Below are 16,563 nucleotides of genomic sequence, written 5' to 3' on the forward strand. Positions count from 1 at the left end.
AGCTTAAGCACAGCCCATGTGGAAGTATGGTACCCATTTTTTACTTGTCGAACTTGTATTGTTGTCTAAAAGAGAACCAAACTAAGATACTTATTCGTGTCCGATATCGTGACTTTCCCAATGCCATATAACACGTGAGATTGTAATTTGTAGCCTAGAGTAGTAGGTGTGTGAATTTTTTATAGGTCTTGATAAAATTGTCTTAAAATTTTAGAAAATGGCAGGTTTGAGTCAGCAACAACAAATGCAGCTTTTGGCAGAGTTGGAAATTGAAATGATGGCTGATATGTATAACAGGTCAGTGGTTTTGTTCCTTCGGTTTTGAATTTAATATAACTTACACTCCGGGCTTAGCCCCATTGTCACTGACTGTGTGGCACAGACTCTCACTCCAGCTCCATAGTGGGGCTACTCCGGGCTCAGCTCCGTCATCAGCATCATCATGGTCATATCCTCACCGTGCCCGATATTATTTGATATAGCCAAGCCCCACAAATAGGGCTGTAGTGGCTCTCTTTTACAATCTGTCTCTTATCTGTCGCCACCACAGCCCTACTTCAACTTCAAGGCATGTCTCAAATGCCTGAAATCCAAACTGCAGGATTGTCACAAACTTTGAATCCTAATATCTTCCAAAATGAGAATGACTTGACAATTTACTTACACCATCGTATTTCTCAGAGTGTGGACTTTCATATGAGCACCCTAAACATGCTAAAGCTTTCCAGAATCATATATTTTCCGATATATGGTGCCTTGAAAAACCCGGCCTGTACTATTAAATGCTGACTGAAAAATGAAGGCAGCGCTTCGTCCGTCCGATTTCAAGGCACCTGACAGGCGCTCTGTTTGTGTTTTACCATACAAAACTGGTTCCTTGTCATACCTTGCGCAACAGACGAACAAGGAACCGGTGGAATTGAATTTGAATAATATTAATATGCATGTTCTGTATGGGCGTACTGTACACTAGCAAAGTGCGTGTGCAACTTATACTGAGCAATATTGTGATGACATGAATTATGCATCTACGGCACCTGTCGCGTGCCTTGACTTCCGACGCTCGAAGGCATACCATAATCATGTATTCATAGAGGGCCTGCGTGGAGCGCCCTCACAGAGGACAGGTCTTTGTTCCTGTGTGATATGCTTGAGTAGACACTACACTACTACATTGTCATCTTAATCTAAATAGCAAAACATGTCCTCTGTGAGGACGTTCCAGGCAGGGCCTCTATTATTAAAATTTGTTCCGACGCTGACAAATTGCGACAGATTCATTGCAAGTCTTCATTGCAAGTCTCAAAATCTCCTCAGTATTTTCTTACCAATTAAGCCTTTTTCACATTTCATGGGTGCGAGTTCAGAAGACTTAACAGAGGGGAACAAATTCATGACAACAACGTTATGTAACGTTAGGTGAATGGATACTTGTGATTGTTATTGTTGTAGACAATTTGTTCCCCTCTAGCTCTGTTCACTAACTTGTGCGGGGGCGCTAAAATCAACATGGTGACTGAACTGGAAATTGGCCATTTCACATTGTGCGTTACTAAATTAATTGTTGTTAGCCTGATGTTATCAGCATTTTTTTCAACATTGTTGCTCTTTTCATGGTTACCCCTAGTAATAGGACTGAGGTTGTATAATGAAAAATGTGACGCTGAGACATTCCGTATTTGTCAAATGTGCCAGAAAATAATTTCATTTTTTTTTTTTTTTGTTGGTAGGATGACCACTGCCTGCCAGAAGAAGTGTATAGCCCCATCCTATGGAGAGGGTGACCTCTCAAAGGGGGAGTCGGTCTGTTTAGATCGCTGCGTGGCCAAGTACTTGGAGGTGCACGACAACCTGGGGAAGAAACTGACCGAGAAATCCATGCAGGACCAGCAACTGCAGCTGATGCAGCAACAGCAACAAGCCGCCGAGAAGAAAAGCTAGTGGCGTCAGACGAGGAATCAAACGTTTTATTCTAATTGTGAGGTACTTTTGTGTAGAATTTTATGACAGCTGGAGGTTTCTCAGCCAGCTGGGTACCACCGAAACTCTTCGGAGAGGAGTTGCTGAAAGAACTGCTTGATTTCCAGCCCTGCTTGGCTGGGTGAACAAATTCAGCAGCAGTGTGAATCACCTTACCATCGCAAGAGAGACCACCATTATATCCCTCATCTTGATTTTTTTTCTCCAGTTCGCACAAATCTTTTGAGTAGATGTTAACAAATACAATGGATCTGGCTTGCAGTACTTGAAGAGCTGGTGCCTATGTGGTGTTTCACAGTTCTTTTGAGTGTGATCTCAGGGACCTAGACCTGACCAAGATGGTAGCTGTTTGGCTTGATCAATATGTCTCCATTATTCAAAGTTTAACAACGGGAGTGTCACCAGGGTCGAGTGCAAGGCAATCTTGGAGACCCTGGAAGGTTTCAGAGGACCTCCATCCTTGTGACCAGAGAGAGTTCTGAAAGCCCAAGCAGTGCTGCATGCTGTAGTTAAGATGTCTCAAGATTATCACAAGACTAACACAACACCAGCACAAGACCTCCAGTCTGAATTCAAGTCACAAGGTATTCAAATGAACCGCAACAAAAGCATTCCTTGGTCATTGTGCATTCTTTTGACTGTGACTGGTCTTGTGTCTGGTCTTGTGACGGTCTTAACCACAACACTGACCTTTGCCTTCCTAAATCCTTCAAAAACCAGCAGCGAGATTGAGAAGGGTTTAACAAATGTGTGGCATTGGATTCTTGCAATGGAGATGTAGTAAGCTTCACGGAGGTTTTTAGTTTGGCAAGGGAGTTAGGGTTGAGCCTAGCCACTGGCAGTATCCAATGCCTGGCTTTTCTTGATGTCAATTTTGTACACACTTCGGTAGATCACAGCTGTCATTACCGAAAACACTGTGCTTGATTTGATGTTCCAACTTCCCCCTCAAAAAATGTGCAACAGAGTTATTTGACAGGTTTGGATTTCTGTTTAGTTCTCTCACATTTACCAAGAGCAAAATACCATTTATGGAAGTTTTAAAGGAGCTCCTTTACACTAATTGGAAGTACTGGAACACAGGTGCCAATACTAAATTAGATTTTTAATTGTCAAATTACTGTTTAAAGCACGAAAGACTTAGTTACAATTAAACGCACATTCCCAACAACTCTGCCACTGGTTTACAACAAAAGGTTTAATTGCCTTTCAAGTGTATTGTTCTTTGATGTCTTTCCTTTCAGACCGAAATGACATACAGCACTGCTAGTTTTCATTTGCTTTGCAAATTCTTCCCGTCTGATTTGGACATCCGTTGCCTGGTCAGGGGCTACATTAGTGGTTCCAGTAGGTTCTTTGCTCACAGTATTAGCCTAAAGCCTGGTTTCCATATTGACGCAAGAAACGCAGAGAGCAACACAATCAAGACGCAAACTAAAATGTGGACATATGGAAACATGTCAGATGGAAGTATTGCCGATAACCCAGACACAACACAAACCAGCCCCGGACAGATCGGTAAAGTTGAGCCCGGTTCAACTTTGCCACCTGCCTGCATTGAGTCGCTGAGTAGGCCAATACAAATATACACGCTGGCACTGTCTTGCCAGCTTATTACCACTCATTTTGTCCATTTTCTCCTTCTTCCTAGCATATGCAGCCTTAGTCGTCAACAGAATAGCTGACTATAAACAAATTACATCAAACTGGAGTGTCACTTTGGCTTCAAGAGGCAACATTGCCACCTAAAAAAGGCATTTTTGTTGAAAATTGTCTGAGTTTCGGACTCCATTTTGTTTAAGTTTTTTGTCGGAATGACGTCGCGCAGCGTCTCCTTCGCGACTGTCTGCGTCTTGACACCTTGCGGACCGTCTGTGTTACAAACGACCATATGGAAACCAGTCTTAACATACATGCACATGCGTACAGAATCCATCTGAATGGTCACAAAGGAGTCAAATTATACAGAGGATAAACCACTTTGATGAACTTTAGCAAGGAGTGATTAGGTTTTGCACTGCATGCTTTCATTTATTTAGTCATATTTTGAAGTATGCTGAAAGTCTTTAAATCTTAAGTTTCCAATAAATTACCATTTAAGTTTTTTTACAATGATCTCTAATTGTTCAAGAAAAATTGCATATTTGCTCTCCAAGCAACTCACAAGTTCATTTCATTACACACAACTATATGTCCGTTTCATAAATAGACAAGTTTTTAAGTGCATCGCCACGCTCTAATAAAATTACAAGTACGTACTTACAGCCACTTCTGAAAATCACATATGCTGTCCATAGCAAATTTACAGTGATTCATTTGAATTATTTTTTGCACACAACTGCAAAGCCTTAATGAACTGTCAAGACAAATTCTGTAACAACCTGGGTGTTAAAACAAAAACATGCAAAAGCTGATGAACATACATGTACAAGCATAAGTAACCCTTAAGTGACGCTGCATTGACTTTGAGATATTTAAAAGTCCTCGTGATGTAGAACACGAGTACGAGAATCACGAAGCTATACCAGGCAAGATATGGGACGGAGGGGTACCCCCCCTTACCTGTCCAATCCCTATACACACTCTAGACTATTGTTACCTAACACATCCCCCCTGGAAGTCTGTAAAGAAATCCTGAGATTGACCAACACAAAGGCGGGGGGGGTTCTCTCCATCCCATATCTTGCTTCAAATGTACGAAGCTGCTCACATTAAAAACCCTTCCCCCCTTAGGGTGTATGTAAAATCGTATTGAAATTGGAAGATTTGGGACTGTTGGGGTTAAATATGACAGCCCCTCCCGATGACTGGTGTTTTTCCTTCAGGCATTGGAAATAACTCTGGTCACTGAATGCATATTTCCCGGTTACATTTATAGATTTTCCCCTTTTTGGGGGGTCGCAGTGCATTAAAAGATACATACTGTAAGAGGTTATAGGAAACTACACGGCAACATGGGCAGACTTTCTTAAAATGGCATTCTGTTGAAATATTTTGTAGAACTGATAAAGTACCTCTGCTGATGTATAATTTTGGGTTTAAACATATAACATGAGTATTTGTTACTAAAACGCTTTACATCAACATATATAGGTTTCTTTATTAGAACTGAATCATAAAGAACTTTAACTGAAATGAATTTATCTTGAATAGTCAACTCCTCGCCCCTCAACCACAGAAAATTGAAAAAGAAAAGAAGCATACCTTTAAGATAGATAAGGAATACATTTTAACTTCAAACACAAATACACTACTTGCATTTAACCGTAAACATTCAGTGGAAATATACCGAATATATAAATATAGAAAGAAATAAATACTGTTGCCCATATTTGGACTCACAAATTTTACACTAACCCTCCACCATGACTATTCCCATTATGAACACAAAACTGTGTTAAGTATTTCGAAAAATAACAAAGGAATACATTTGATGTATGGAGATTAAAAGAGTACTTCAGTGTAATTAGATTACTTTTATTAAATTTTGAAGCTTAAACAAAATTCTAATTAATCATTTATCAATAATTAATCATCATTCAAATCTAAATTTCCAAACTAATCTAAATTTATCTTTCCTCCTAAAATGGATATGCGCGTATGCAAGGCATACGCATTTCAAGGTGGCAACTTTTAACGTTTTCTCCTCGGACTCCTTATTAATGGCAAACAAGGAATCGGTTCATGCAAGACAAACATAATTTGTAGACCTGCTAAAAGAGTATGATTGCCAAAGACCAGAGAACTTTATTTTCCTGACGAAGATGGATCACCAGCAATAAAGTTATGACAGCAATAATAGTAGGACATACATGTATGAACAGTTTCAGGCCAATTGCAAAAATGAATACTTTTTTACTCCATTCACTCCCGTTTCCATTGTGGTCCCCCCCCCTTCACTTGTGTAAATTTGCAACATATCTTGACTTCTCATTTCCAACCAAATAAGTAACTAAATACACAGAAGTTAGAAACCAGTTGAGATCGTGAAAAAGCTTTTTGAAAAAATGCAAGTACCAGCAAACATATCCAGAAAGTCTGCTAGGTAGAAAAAATATGGGACCCTCTCCAATTTTTCCCCCTAAAAAACCCTGGTCGAAAAAATGTCGTACTCGGCCCAATTCTTCCGAGGTTGATTTTCTTCTTACTGCCTGAATCTGGTGAGAAACATTTAATCCTAGGCTGCTTAAGTGTACTTTTATGATATTGCTCACAGTTATCCAGGAAGGAAATGGGTGAGTACAAAAGAAAATATATCCTTGCAGAATTGTTGAATGAATATTCCAATGGGCCTTTGGCAAACGTACTTGAAACAAAGTATCATACTAACTGACCAAAAGGGTAAAAGCCAGTCACAAAATAGGAGACTACATGCATCTAGGGCTTTTAGAACATCGGTCTCGTTTTGATCCTGGGTTCCAATCCTGTCAATTTCCTGACTAGATTCAAAGGAACCTGATTTAGTTTGACCTACTGTTCCATGGCAATTCTGAATGTAGTCAGTTTTCTTAATTTTTTAGCTTAAAAAAGCCTGTTCCTCATTCGCCTGGGTCTTCCTATCAGTGGCCTACGTTCCTCACCGGAGTCGCTAAAGACCTGGTCCGGGTGATTGTTGCTTAAGAAAGTCCAGTCGTAGTCAGATTCAACCTGTGACGGGATGCTCTGCGTACAGCCGCCCGGACCCCAGTAGATCAGGGCATTCAGGAAGGCTTGTAAAGGATTCATGACCGCCTGCAGAGGACAAAAGAAATCATTCAGCAACAAACAAGCAAAAAACAGATGTCGTGCCTGTATCCATGAGATCACTTGTTTATAAGAACATCTCATTTGTTGCATGTACAGCACTTGTGCCAAGTTCTAATCTCCATTTGTGTTCTCACATGTATTTTAATGTTACATCAATGCACAAAATGAAGCAAAAAAAGGGCTTCAGACAAGATGTATTACCAGGATCAAGTTTGATCTGCTATTGTCGGCTTTCTGGATACACACAAACCCAGAGTAAAAACACTCACAGGATTTGGCTTTTGGGACTTCCTTTGGACATTTCGTCAGACCACATCTGCTTTTGGTGGTCTGAAAAGGACCAATGTCGAACTGTCATTTTACACTCTGAATAGCTGCCTACAAAATCTATAGGCTTGATGAGCAGGGGTAACGAAGGATGCACTCACCATAGTACTCCATACGACTGCGTGGAAGGGTCCAAAGGTATGCCAGGATGTTTGATAGGTGGCTAAGTTGTTAAGCAAAATGCAACCATTGATGACATTCGGCAGCCAGCTGAAAAAAAAAAAAACAACAGAATCCCCCAAAATATTACCAATGATTGTCATGGAAACAAAGAAATAAAAGGAAAAAAGGTCAGGAGGTCAGGATGATCAAGAATTTTCCAAATCCACAGCAACCAATGCAGTCGTCACCTGCTACCTCATTCAAAAAAGTCAGGTTTCAAGTCTATGAGTAACATCAGCGTGATGAAGGAAAGGTCGTAAGATCACAGAAGATGTGTACGGCAATTTTTTGTGATCTGGAACCTACCAGAAGGTGAAGACGAGGATAATGAATAAGAATTTTCGCTGAACTTGACTCTGAATCTGGCGCTCTCTGTCAGTGAACATGTTGCCACGCATCAACAGTGGCCCAACTGCAGAAAAAACAACACACACAGTGAACAGCAAACACAGTTTAATTACTGTTTGGCCAAATCTGACATTTGATTAAAAGGAAGTAAGGCTGTGGACAAGTCATGCTGTGGATATGATTCTGTAGCGTCAATATTGTTTCTCGTAAAGTGGTATTGGAATGCGGTCATTAGGATGATGATTTCGAGCCAGCCGATCCCAAAATGGCCACTCTCTCCAGTGGTTATTGGCTATCCTCAGAAGCCCATCCAAGGCAAACCAAAAGCCCCTTACACTGCAAACATGGAGCAGTGAACATGGAGCTCCGATCTGAATTTTGGCTTCATTTTTGACATTATCTTAAACTTCAGTCTTATTTCAACAACTCCTCTTGAACCAAATGAAAACAGGCCACACCTCATTGTTGTATTTACCAAGTGAAGTTTCAGTTTGTTAGCACTGAACCAGAGTGCCAGAGCTCGTCAGGGGATCAAATTCACCAAAAATGACACCATGTGACCCCGAGACAATCCTCTTTGTGCTCCAAGAGCAAGAGATGGGCACTGGGTGTGGCTTTAAGAGGCAACACTGCATGTGTGCACAGGTTTAAGTATGTTTTCACATGGAACGCATCGAGCACACCCAACCAATTTCTGTTAAAAAGCACTGTCCTTCCATGTGCACCCTGCATCAAATTGAACGTTTTCCCACCAACCTGTCTCTTCTCAGCCACTCAGGGGTACTTCTTTTTACCGTACTTTTGTGGAGTGTGTCAAAGTTTAAGTATTCAAAGTGGTATTATGCAGAATTGCGCCAGCTAAGTCATGTGACCTATAATGAATCTCAAACATCAACAAACATGGTGTCCTTCCACAGCAAAGTATGTCATAAGTATTGTTTATCAAAAGCAATGTATAGTGCTCAGCACATCAGTTGTCGGAGTACTTTACCGACCACTGGCTTTCTTTTTTTAGTAAATTGACTTACAACATTTTGCTATGGGAGGAGGCTATGTTTGCTGATGTTTGATACACATTACAGGTCACACAACTTTAAGCGGGGGCAACGGGTCTCTTGCAGGTGGTATTGCATTTACAGGGTAACACAGTTAACGATGCTCCAACCGTAACGTTGATGGCAGGTGTGAAGCTGTCACTGCCAAACAATCTTTGTTTGTGATCATTGTAATGCCGTACATGTACCTTTCCTAGCAGAGAACCAGTACAAGACTGGATTCACTATAAGCACGATCAGCATGGGTATGTAGGACACCAGGTAATGAGGCAACAAGCTCTCCCATCTCTTATAGGTGGGGTCACACTGGAGACTACTGCAAACAAACAAAAACGAAACAACCATCAAGTAAGCCATATCAAATCTCAGCTTCATGTTTGACTTCATTGGTCTTGGAATCCGAATTTAGCCTCTGACAGGCACTTCTCCAACCAAATTCAAGTACTCAAAAATTTGGCCTTGGATTAAACAATCTAATGTGTCTCTAGCAGAGAATGGAACTGAATTTAACCAGAAGGTCTAAAATTGAAGAACTATTCCATTATTGAGACTGAAGCCTGATACCCCAAGACAAAAGTAAAATCCCGATTTGGAAAATCCCTAAAGAGTGATGTGGCCTTGTGGTCTGATGTGTCCCACTCAAAACCTTGAGATTAATGCTGGGTACAATGCTTAGGTCCTAGTCAAATCCACTGGGTTGTGGGTATGTCCATGGGCAAGACACTACAATTTGCTACTTTCCATCAAGGGGTAAATAGCCACGAGCGAGGAGAGTGATGGGTGTTGCAGCACCAAAGTGTATACTCCTCAATGAACTGTTGGTCTAAGTCTCGGGAATACATCATTTTCATGACAACCAGAGCTGATGACTCCCAGAATGTCACATTAATGGTTGGTTAAAGCAAACTGATACAAATTTCCTTGACGGTTTGAATTTCTGCTATTTGTTGAACTTGAACATTGCTGTTAAGTGAGCTAGCAATCAAGCAGTAACTGGACAAAACTAGAATTGAACTGTAGCGTTAACTCGTGGTGAAAAATAGAGCTTTTCATCTTCAGATCAACTTTCGGCAGCAAATGGAATAACACACGAAAAATAAGTACACTTGGTTGAAGCACTCAGAGCAATGCAAAAAATGACTGACAAGAAAACAGTGCTGGTATCAATGCTCATATCACATGGCAACTCGCTGGTATCAATGCTCATATCACATGGCAACTCGCTGGTATCAATGCTCATATCACATGGCAACTCACTGGTATCAATGCTCATATCACATGGCAACTCGACTTACCCTCCGGGAGACGACAGGTACATGGACAGCAGTCCTGTAACCACCATGATGGCTGGAACCAACCAGGCTAACACCAGGTAGATACGAAACATCTTTCTGAATAACAAAATTGAAAACAAACTTTGACCCACTGGTATACAATAGCTATCACTCCCCCTCCCCGCACACACCAAACAGAGAAAAAAACACTTCTAATTTAAGCCATAAGTTGCTGGTTGAATCCAACCCTTTTTTCCGTATGAAATGTTTTGAAGCTTTAAAGTAAAAAATATGTTGAAATCTTTCAAATAATTGCACTGCTCTGGGGTAAAGACAAAGTAAAAAAACAAATTAGAAAGCGACTTTTAGTTTCTTTTGGAAGTGAATCCTTCTTGCAAAGCCTCACCTGTTGCTTCCTCGTAGCATAAGGTTAACGTCAAGTGCATAGAAAAAAGTCCAAAAATAGGTAGCCACATAGAAGTACTGTATCCATGCCTTCAAATAGGAGGAAACATTAGTAACAAAATGCATCTCCTTTTAAACCTAAGAATTAACTCACCGGACAGAAATATATATACGTACAGCGAAATCGTCCAAACACTTGACAAAAATGGAAGAATATGTCAGGGGTTAAGTCCCCCAAGAAAAAAACAGGAGGACTACAGAATTGTACCTAATGAAAATTCCTGGACTGTAACACGTACTACAAGGCAGACAACGAACAAGTGATTTTGAACGTTATGAATTAAAGGCTTGCTTGTTTCACATAGAACCGAATCTCACTCAGTATTATGTTGCTGGTTCACTGACACCAGAAATCACCTAAAGGAGCAAACCAGCATTGGGATCACTGATCGCGATCCAGATCTGCAGGAAACAAGCACACCCCCAACTGTACACATATACTTCATACATGTCGTGTATACACTGAACTGTAACAAAAGGTACATGCAAGTAATCAGTGAAAGCACATGTACGTTTAACTTAACAAATAAGCTTGTCTGCGTCCTTCTCTACCCGACGCTAATATGAGTGAGCCACTCATCGGTACTTGTTTCACATGCAAAGTGTGGACATTCCTTTGTTCTCCTGTGGTTAAGGTAACTTGGGGAAAAGGCTGCTTTTTCTCCAACCAGGATAACTCTTTCGAGCTGGATTTGTGATGATCATTTCCTGGACTATTCCTCTTCATTTTGCCATGGATAACCCTGACCCCAAAATGCCTCTGAAGCTTTTTTTCAGAGAGAGGAAAACATTGTGTGGATGTGTGCGAGTCCACAAAATACCATCATACCCTACATTGCGTGGACTTCGTTTGTGCAGAGGTCCACACTATGTACGCCACGCTTGCATACATGTAAGTACATGTTATCATTGACAGTGATTTCCACAAGATTTACATTTGTATTTCAAAAAGGCTCATCTCACGGCTGTGAGCTGAGCCACATGGGTTGTGACAGATGACAAAACGACCATCTCCCACCCATCTGTGAGAGTCCACTAGACACTTTACCGTGATGATGATGCAGGCCCACTTCAGGACAGGACTTTCGCTGATGTCCCATTCGATGGAGTCAACATCATTCAAACCCACGCTGGCAATGGTCAGTACACCTGTTTTAATAGAAATAAGGATTAATGCAAGACTTTCCCTTTGACCATTTCCTGTTACAGGAATTCTATCTACAGCCTACACGTAGGAGGGGATTTCAAAATCATCAGTGCCGCAGAACGTTCATCATAGGCAGTGTGTGATTTTGTTCTGAAATTCCGTGTAACAACCTGCTTTGCACAGTGTGTGCTCAACAAATGTACTGACCTGAACAATTCACAGGCTTCTGCATGCAATGATTCACTAGTCAAGTCCTTAGGCCCCGTGCGGCATGGGGGAACGACAGTGACGCAGTCGAGTACTGTTGGAGTATCAACTTCGGTGTCAAATATTTAACTGGTTCAGAGGGAACAAAGCTAAAGAACACTGATGGTGCACGCACAAGATAAAGTACCATGATGGCTTTGGACCATTAGTGTTTATTAAATAGTTTTTATGATGAAAATACTCACAAAGTACTCAGCCAAGTACTTTCGGAGTATTTTTCTCTTCAAAATGTGAATTTTACAAAACTGGGAGTGTCTGAAGTCTTGAATTTATTTTGCAATCTTACATACTGAATAAGTTGTGCATCTACCATCAACTGCCTATGTACTCCAGCTTTATTCCATCCTGATCAGATTAATATTTGACAGAGACCCTTAGTACTTGAAAAGTACTTGACTAAAACATGGATGAAAGAGTATTTTTGTCTGAACTCAGTTTTCCAAGTTCACATAAAATCTATTTCTTCTTCACTCTAGTTGAAAGTGTGGTCACAGTGCCAGAGTTTAAGAGCAAGGCAAAACTTATTGTACACGGCCAAAATAATTCAGATTGCTGGCAATTTGCTAGGCATTACTTGAAGTATCACTCATCAACATGCTTCGCATCTGAAAATTACTGCAATTCTTTCCAAAACACCATTAGAGGCCACTTCCAAACTGTCTTTGTTTTCAATGCAACAGAAAACTCGAAACTCAACTCTGCTACTTCGTCCGGAAAGAAACAAAAGTATCTTTACATACTACTCACCAAGACATGCCAACACGTCAGCAACAGAAAGCCATGTCAGGATCTTCTTCTGCCTCTCCACAGCTCTGAGGGACCTCCCCTGTCTGGGTATGTACGACTTCTTCGGGAAGAGAATGTACACTGCACCCAAAATACTCAGGCAGGAAGACAGTATGGCTAAGATGTTGAAGACGCGGAGAAATGTTATCACGTCCTCTTTATGTTCAACCCAGCTTCTGTTCGTTGCCTTAACTTTAACGGCAACGCTCAGGTTCCGGAATGCACAACACACCAAATCAAGAGTTGGAGTTGCCATGATAACTGGAGACAATCAGTGCTATAGGTCTCGGCGGTGCATGCAAAAGTCGTCTGGCACCCTTCACAGCTGCAGCAGAGCAGACTAACTAACCACTGCACACATAAAGAGGGTCTGGGGTTCAAGTCTTATTTCCAAAAGCTAAATATACATATTGTCATTTGTTCCGAAAGCTTAATACAGTCTCAGCAAACACGGTTTTGAAGTACATAACATGCCGTCTTGACGCTCCAACTTACGTGTATGAATACTCAGGAAGCTTCCTTCTCCCACAAACATGAAACTGACGTTGTAAAAGTTGTTTCCCAACGGTAAATTTTGTACATCTACAGAGCGGGACTTTCCAGAGGTACAATGCAGAAAAGAGAATACTTGGAAGGAAACTGGTCTGAAACCAAAACTCTAATACTCAAATATCAGGTTACAACATCCTTGGCCGAGCAAGTGAATACAAAAACACCAGCCTTAAACTTCCTGGTTATTTGATATTGCATCGGTGTTCACCTTGCTCACCACAAGCATCTGACATTTCCATTCACTTCCAGATAACACGGTCACTGTCACTTCCTTCCAATCACATTGATTTCCTGACCTGGTCCAGCATCAAGCAGTCAGTAGAACAATTCTGTATGCTTCAGCGGGACAAAAATAACCCAGATTAATGGCACAATTGTTTAGGGGGTTTCCACAGTCCTGCCCAGTGATTCTTAGAATCCTCTATTGTGATAACATTGTCGACACACCTGCTTTGTCTGTCATTCCGTGCATGTGACTCCAGTTAAGTGTACTCTCTGAAAAATACAGTCAACAAAAAAATCAAATTTAGCACAGACTTATTCCAAAGTAAGTACTTTGAATGCGTACATGCTCTCTGAATTTCATTTCCTGGGGTTCAACTGTTTTGAGAACAAACATTCACAACAGTTTTTATTGGCACCACGGAAAATGAAACAAGGAAATAAGTTATCATTTATTGCTATCATAACACCAACACTAATTCATGCGAAGTTGTGGACAGTGTTTTTATTGGTCGAACAACCGTCAGTCAGACAAATTTAATCGTTAGCACAAACGAATCATGTATTTAGGTATAAAAAAGCAAGAGACCGAAGCTGATTGAATCTTAACCCTAACCTTCCCAAATTCTCTTTGCAGGAGAATGCAGGATGGATGCTGTATGACAAAAAAACTCCGGGCTGATTTTCAGGGATTCAGAGTGTCAAGGTCTTGAAACAAACCTGCTGCCATGTTCAGCCATGCAAATAAACATGCGCCAGGAATTCACAAGTATACGTGTACATGTAACCTGTCGGTCATATTGACAATTACTGCCAGCTATGTGTTATGTGTTATATTTATTGCCAATGTATTCATGTTCACAGGGATGGCTTCTTCAAAGTTTCCTGTATTACTGTTCTCCTGCACAGTGGAGAGATTTTTGGAGGACTTGGCGAGATTATCTTGGAATTTAGAGTCGAAAAAGATTCATGGAAGGATTATGATCAATTGACTTGATTCATGCAATCTCTCCTTGCCTGAAAAACCAGATTTGCATTTTCTTGATCACTGATATTCTTGAAGTTCAAAATCCCCCCCCCCTAAATAAAAAAGAGTCAAACTAATTTTAGAACAGAAACAGAAATTTTATCTTTGTGGTTTGATTCTCCCATCTACAGCCCGGTAAAAAGTCTGATGACCCTTTCCTTCAGATCATAGAATGCCACTGTGACTTCTGACATGGTTTAAAGTCTAGTGCAGTGTATATCAGTCATGTAAATGCATACAGGAAGGACAGTGGGTTTTAGACCTTTTTCCAGCGGCAACCACAAGTCTGGTATCCTTGGAAAGAGCTGCTTGGGAGAAGGTCATTGGTGTATAAATCGCCATTAAAAAATCACCTTTTTTTCTTAAAATTTAATTAAAATTACTTCACTTGACAACCAAAAACGGGCATTTGTTTGAGAAAAACATTTGCAAGCTACATGTACCACTAAACAAACGAATTGTAAATGATGTCAGTCATGCTACGGTAACCTTTCCAGTCTATAGAACGGCCAGAATTTCTAAACTTCTGTTCAGTGTTGTTACGAAAACCGCTCTTAAATACTTGCTACTGGGTGGATTTTTCTTGAGCAAGACAGGATGCCGGGTCCTTTTCAAGATTTTCCGTTTTCAAAATTCTTCAAAATTTCATCATTTCATTTAATGGCCGTTTATACCTACATGAAGGACTCTTTGGGCACTACTCTAAAGCTGACAGTTACCTTCATTGACTTTCGAATATTTCAGCCAGGCCTGCAGCCTTGGAAAAAGAGCCCAGATTGTGCGGTGTTACGTAATATTCTTTTGTTCCCAAAACCGGCACAGTGCACTGCTGACCTCTTTTCAATAGGGGCCAGACTAGCATGCAGCGGTGCTGCGAGGCTCATCGCTGCGATGGTGGAGCACTTTTGTCCCCAAGGTAATCCGCTCGCTCTAAATGCCCCAAACCGTGGCATACTGTTTCAAAACAAGGCTGGATTATCTCCACTAATGAGAGCAAAAAAATGTCGGTAATACCCAGCAGCCCCGTCGTTTGTGCTGAGCACGGTCTTTTGTTATAAGGCCCAACTCTTTTGTCCCAGTTCCGGGCTCCACGGCTCTGCATATAAAGCCTATGGACTCGAAAACGGGTTGCCCGACAGGAAGTGGTTAAACTTGCTCCTGCCAAGTGAAATGAAGTGATGAAGACATAATCACGTACGGTAATAATTTACTATCGCCTTTATATTCATGAGAAATTGCAGATCTCCATTTTAGAAACAAAATATCTTATAATCAGATTATGGGGCATGGATACATGTGTATGTGTGCACAACATGCAGTTGAACTTTGCCTGTCTGCTTGCAAAGTTTAACAAAAGTGTTTAGGGCCCAAATGCGACAATATCTTTGAAGAACAAATAAACTTGAGCATAAAAACGCCAACATTTTTCATCAACACCTGGCTCCTCGACAATGCTCAGATAGTGTAAAAGACATGAAACAAAGTAAATGCACAGTTAACATTAAAACCCTCATTGTCATAACTCGTTATTAAACTCTCCTTGAGATTTTCCTACTTTCAACATAAAACAACTTCTTTGGTGAACGCTACAAATCTTCTTCTGTTAACAAACATGACATCATTTTTAACTGCAACATGGAACATGAATAAATGTTGCAACATGACAAAAATAACTGCAACCTTTTCAGTACAGCGTGGAAGATATTCGGCACTCATTACCATTAGCACCCTGTTCCTATAATAAGGAATCGCAAAGTCTATCTTTTCAAGACAACTTACCTAAATAAGTTGGTGGTGATGTCCTCTTTCATATCAGAAAGAAAAGAGGGAAGGGCTTTGGATTTTGAGGGATATTATGGGTAAAACGGCAGCGTAAATTAAGAGAGGAAGAGCTGTGAACAAGGATAAGAGCATGTAGTCTGGTTCCATGTTACGCCCCAACTATAGTTGGGACAGTTCCAACTGTAGTGCTGCAGTTGGGCTGGCCCAACTATTGTTGACCAATGTCTGTGGCAAATGTCTCAACATTATCCAAGTCAATGTGTCTCACACTTGACACAATTCATCTAAAATGTGGCACTTCATCTGTTCATCTAGCCCTATGACCAATGACATGACATTTGTAAACAATATGACTTTGGCACATGCTGGGCACATCATGCACACAGGACCTCTCTGCAGTAGTTGGGCCGGTCCAACTGCGGC

At 40.8% G+C, this 16,563-nt stretch overlaps 2 protein-coding genes across 5 annotated transcripts in view; one reads left to right on the forward strand and one right to left on the reverse strand.

The window, feature by feature from the left end:
- The first annotated feature begins 74 nt into the window (after positions 1–74).
- Positions 75–3,175, forward strand: LOC110976676 (mitochondrial import inner membrane translocase subunit Tim10-like). The gene is made up of 2 exons (XM_022230163.2): positions 75–297; positions 1,731–3,175. Exons 1-2 carry the CDS (start codon positions 218–220, stop codon positions 1,939–1,941), a joined length of 291 nt encoding a protein of 96 aa, XP_022085855.1. The 5' UTR covers positions 75–217; the 3' UTR covers positions 1,942–3,175.
- LOC110976630 (G protein-coupled receptor 143-like) overlaps positions 3,155–16,563 on the reverse strand; it is a 47,408-nt gene continuing 33,999 nt past the window's right edge. For 3 of the 4 annotated variants that reach the window (XM_087141438.1, XM_087141439.1, XM_022230080.2), the window contains 8 exons: positions 12,519–13,604; positions 11,406–11,506; positions 10,299–10,387; positions 9,914–10,009; positions 8,807–8,934; positions 7,522–7,627; positions 7,155–7,263; positions 3,155–6,711 (listed from right to left, as the gene is read on the reverse strand). In XM_087141438.1, coding sequence (XP_086997564.1) covers positions 6,502–6,711; positions 7,155–7,263; positions 7,522–7,627; positions 8,807–8,934; positions 9,914–10,009; positions 10,299–10,387; positions 11,406–11,506; positions 12,519–12,813 — 1,134 coding nt within the window. In that variant the 5' untranslated portion in view covers positions 12,814–13,604 and the 3' untranslated portion in view covers positions 3,155–6,501. The remainder of the gene's footprint in view (positions 6,712–7,154; positions 7,264–7,521; positions 7,628–8,806; positions 8,935–9,913; positions 10,010–10,298; positions 10,388–11,405; positions 11,507–12,518; positions 13,605–16,563) is intronic. The other variant, XM_022230082.2, reaches the window with a different exon arrangement.

This window comes from Acanthaster planci, linkage group LG09 (genome assembly GCF_054643075.1).
Source record: "Acanthaster planci isolate LZ-2023a linkage group LG09, COTS_SCS, whole genome shotgun sequence".
NCBI classification, from domain to species: domain Eukaryota; kingdom Metazoa; phylum Echinodermata; class Asteroidea; order Valvatida; family Acanthasteridae; genus Acanthaster; species Acanthaster planci.